The 3,734-nt window shown below is 43.5% G+C and overlaps 1 protein-coding gene across 1 annotated transcript in view; it reads left to right on the top strand.

The window, feature by feature from the left end:
* Nucleotides 1-3,734, top strand: part of NPL (N-acetylneuraminate pyruvate lyase (dihydrodipicolinate synthase)) — a 10,659-nt gene that overhangs the window by 3,392 nt on the left and 3,533 nt on the right. The window contains 4 exon segments of the mRNA XM_010146181.1: nucleotides 987-1,044; nucleotides 1,135-1,210; nucleotides 2,548-2,640; nucleotides 3,437-3,585. Coding sequence (XP_010144483.1) covers nucleotides 987-1,044; nucleotides 1,135-1,210; nucleotides 2,548-2,640; nucleotides 3,437-3,585 — 376 coding nt within the window.

The following is a 3,734-nucleotide window of genomic DNA, read 5'->3' on the forward strand; positions in this document are numbered from 1 at the left end:
CCTATATATGGGGGTTTTTGAGGATTTTGTTCCCTTATGGTAGACATCTGGGGGTTTGTTCCTGCTGGTTAGCTGGTGTCCATTTCTGCTGCTTGAAGAGCTTGTAAGAGTCCTGTTTGGTACGCTGAGGGGCAGGGGAACAAAAAAGGGCTCTGGGGATAAAAAGGGCTGTGCCCTTTGCTTATTCTTGAGGAGAAATGAAAGCAAAGACCAATCTGCCTGTTTATGCCTTGTGAGTATTTCTGAACTTTTTAATATATTGAATGTTTTGGTAAGGGGGAAGCTGAGGTGTAAGGTGTTTCAGTGCTTCCCTAAAGGTGCAAAGTCAATGGCAGAAGAAGGAATTCAGCCAAGGTCTGCAGCTCCGTTCTCCGTCTCCTGTACCTGTCATAGTCTAGTATCACTCACCACTGCCATCTTCTTGCTTGCTCTGTCAAAGGATGCAGAGAGGAGGAGGTATTTTGGATGAGAAGGATAGTAAGCAGAAATAAACTGGTGTGAAGGCTCACAGTCTGTGTGGCTATAAAGGAGAAACACACAGATGGAACTGGTGTACTGGGTCCTGGAAAATTGTCGTGGCAGGGGCAGACAAGCAGACAAAGGTGCTGCTGTGAGGCTGAACTCTTCTGGTAGTTCTGCAGAGCAATAGGCTTAGGAAACCGAGATGCTTCGATACACTTTTCTTTGCCCAGCTTCCCCTGATATCTTTAAATGTCTTAATAATAAAATTTGTCCTTCCTGACAGCCTTGCAAATATGACAGCAGGGAGTCACACCTGATTCATACTTGCAGATTGCCACTATTGGTATTTTCCCTGTGTATCTGCTCGTCACATCAACACAGGTTCAAATCCCTTGTAGGTATAATCAATCTCAGTGGAGTTCTTGTTTGGTGGCTTCCTGGTCTGAAGTTACTTGTTTTGGCAGACTGATGTTTTTTATCACCTCTGAAACCTCCCCAAACCTTCTGCATTTGTTGTTGTGCAGGTTGGATCACGTGATCGTTCATGTGGGAGCACTGAGTCTGGCAGAGTCTCAAGAGCTGGTGCGTATATGATAGGATTCATTTTCACCGTGTGTGTGACACCTATAAAGCAGATGTACCTTTGGTTGCTTTCCATTCTCTTGTTCATAGGCAAGACACGCAGCAGCCATAGGCGCTAGTGCTATTGCTGTCATAGCCCCCTTCTTCTTCAGACCCATAAACAAAGGTAAGTAGATGTGATTGCCAGATCTGCTGAGGCCCTTTTATACTGTCCTCCGAACCATTACGATACATACAAGATTTCTTTCTTTGGAAAGTATTCTGGTGATGATATTCACACATCTGTCACGTCTCCTGCCATGCAAAAGCAGAATCTAGAAAGAGACCCTTTGTAAGAATAGGAAGTAGTAGAGGTCTCCTAGTAAGACGTTGGAGAGATGTCTTTTGAGATGCATTTGTTAGGCTCTTGCTTATGGAAAAGGGAAGTAGTAGACGTCTCCTACTAAGACATTGGAGAGATGTCTTTTGGGATGCATTTGTTAGGCTCTTGCTTATGGAAAAAGTAGTTAACTAGTCTGTCTTCTGAATGGCTAGTATGGAGTTCACGCTTGATCTGGGCTACACTAGGAAGCACTTGGTTCCATGCAGACCCTGTCTGGTTACTGATCAAGTTGATAAACTGCTGATAAACAGGTGTGCCTCTTGTTACTGAGGTGATCACGTCTGGTTCTGTGCACCTACAGTTACCTCAGAACCAATAAATTGTTTTTCTTTTCATATAACGAACATAGTATAAAAGAACCAGGAGGTGAAGGTTTGTAATAGAAATGTTAAAAGTTATCTGAATGAATTATGAATGGAAGTGTTCATACAAAAGCACCAGAAGAAACTGGAGTGGACTGCCAGAATGGCTGGTACTGAGAGCCAAGGACACAACCAGTGACAATCAAAGTGGTAAGCACAGAGGAACAGCACAAAGATCAGCAGAAGACCTCGCTGATGGTAGTAGGACAGCAGTGAGATTTTGGCATGTTGTTTTTTGCCATTCCTCTTCCTGCAAGGCCAATGGGAAGATCATCTGAGATCTATAAAGGATGCAGTGAACAAGAGTCTCAGGAAGAATGATGTCAACCATAATAACTTTGATTCCTAAACCAGTACAATAAAATTGTCCAAAAGCCCGTTCATCATCACCATCGAGCAGTGCCTTAGGGAGGTGAATGTGAACTTGATCCCTTGTCCTCTGAGTAGCACACCAGTGATCCTGGCGGGACCGCTTTGGCACACAGGTCTTGCACGTGTGAGAGCATTCTCTGCAAGAGAAGGCGTGTGAGTTACTAAAATCAGTTTGGTTTAAGAGAAATACTATCTTTGCCTTCCCTAAGGTCTGAGTTTTGTGACAGTGAATTTTTTATGAAGTGTGAGGGTTTTTGTATGACTCGCTGTGTGTGGTACGCATGCTGTAGATGGCCCCTCCACAGATACTGGCTGCCATGAGTCTGAACTATCTTTCAGCACAGATAGTCTCCTTCTCTTATGGGGGTACTTGCTGTTCCCTTCCAGATGAGCTGATTGCTTTCCTACAGAAGGTTGCGTCTGAAGCCCCTACGGTTCCATTTTATTACTATCACATTCCTCATCTGACGGGCGTGAAGAGTAAGTACTGCTTAGTCAGCTCTTCCTGAGCCCATAGGCTCATAGCAGCCTGAATAATCCCTGTGGCTGGTGTGACTAGTCTACAGCCAAACCAGGTATGTGGCCTCTGCTCCCATCACATGTAAGCTGTAGTGGAAAGGATTCTTTCTGAAAATGGCAGGTGAATCTGAGACTGGAAAATAAATTGAATTTTTTCTTAACTGGGAAAAAAAGTCACAGTGTTTGAGTAGTAAACAATTGGGATGGAGGAAATGATGCTGACCATGGCTTTGCGATTAGTGACGACCAGGATAGGTGATTCCCATGGATAACCATAGTTGAATCCCATTTTTTTTGCAAGATAGTGACAACCATCTTGCTTGGTGTACGCTGACTGAATAGTCATGTTTGCTAGTAAATTACGTGTGAAACCATAGTCCTTCTCAAGTCTCACTATCTAGCAGAAGAACGAGGGATATAATACAGATCAGTGGTTACTTGCTCTAGACAGTACATTGTGTGGTCTTTCTGGATTTATGAAGTTATATTTAATCTTAAATATATTGTTGCCAGTTTATTCCTGACCTTTCTCTTCTCTTTTGCTCTTCTGATCTGGTAGAAGGAAAGCTTCCAAGAGGGCGGAAGGATGTGGGAACTTATCACACTGAAGTTATCTTACTCATTTTTTAGAGCTATATAGTTTCCTAGGCTTAGGCCAAAAGTAAGCGAAGTAGTAAGTCACCCTTTTGGGGACAAACCAGGGAAATCTCCCTGAAGGGAGGTGTGTTTCTTCATACAAGACTGCTGTTCTGCACAGTTCGTGTTGAAGAGTTGCTGGATGGAATAAAAGAGCGGATCCCCACCTTCCAGGGTGTGAAGTTCAGTGGCACGGACCTCCTGGACCTTGCACAGTGTATAAACAAGACTGAGAGAGAACAGTATGCATTTCTTTATGGGGTGGATGAGGTAAGAGGCTCCTCTTAATTATTTCTTCTATGGTATTCTTTTGCTACAGCCTTGGGGAAAAAAGTAACCCTGGACATTCAGTGCCAGCTCATTTTGCTGCTCACTCCCATTCTCTTCCCCCCTCCCTTTTTTTTTTTTTTTTTTTTTTT

Source organism: Buceros rhinoceros, unplaced genomic scaffold, assembly GCF_000710305.1.
Source record: "Buceros rhinoceros silvestris isolate BGI_N320 unplaced genomic scaffold, ASM71030v1 scaffold13182, whole genome shotgun sequence".
Taxonomy (NCBI): Eukaryota; Metazoa; Chordata; class Aves; order Bucerotiformes; family Bucerotidae; genus Buceros; species Buceros rhinoceros.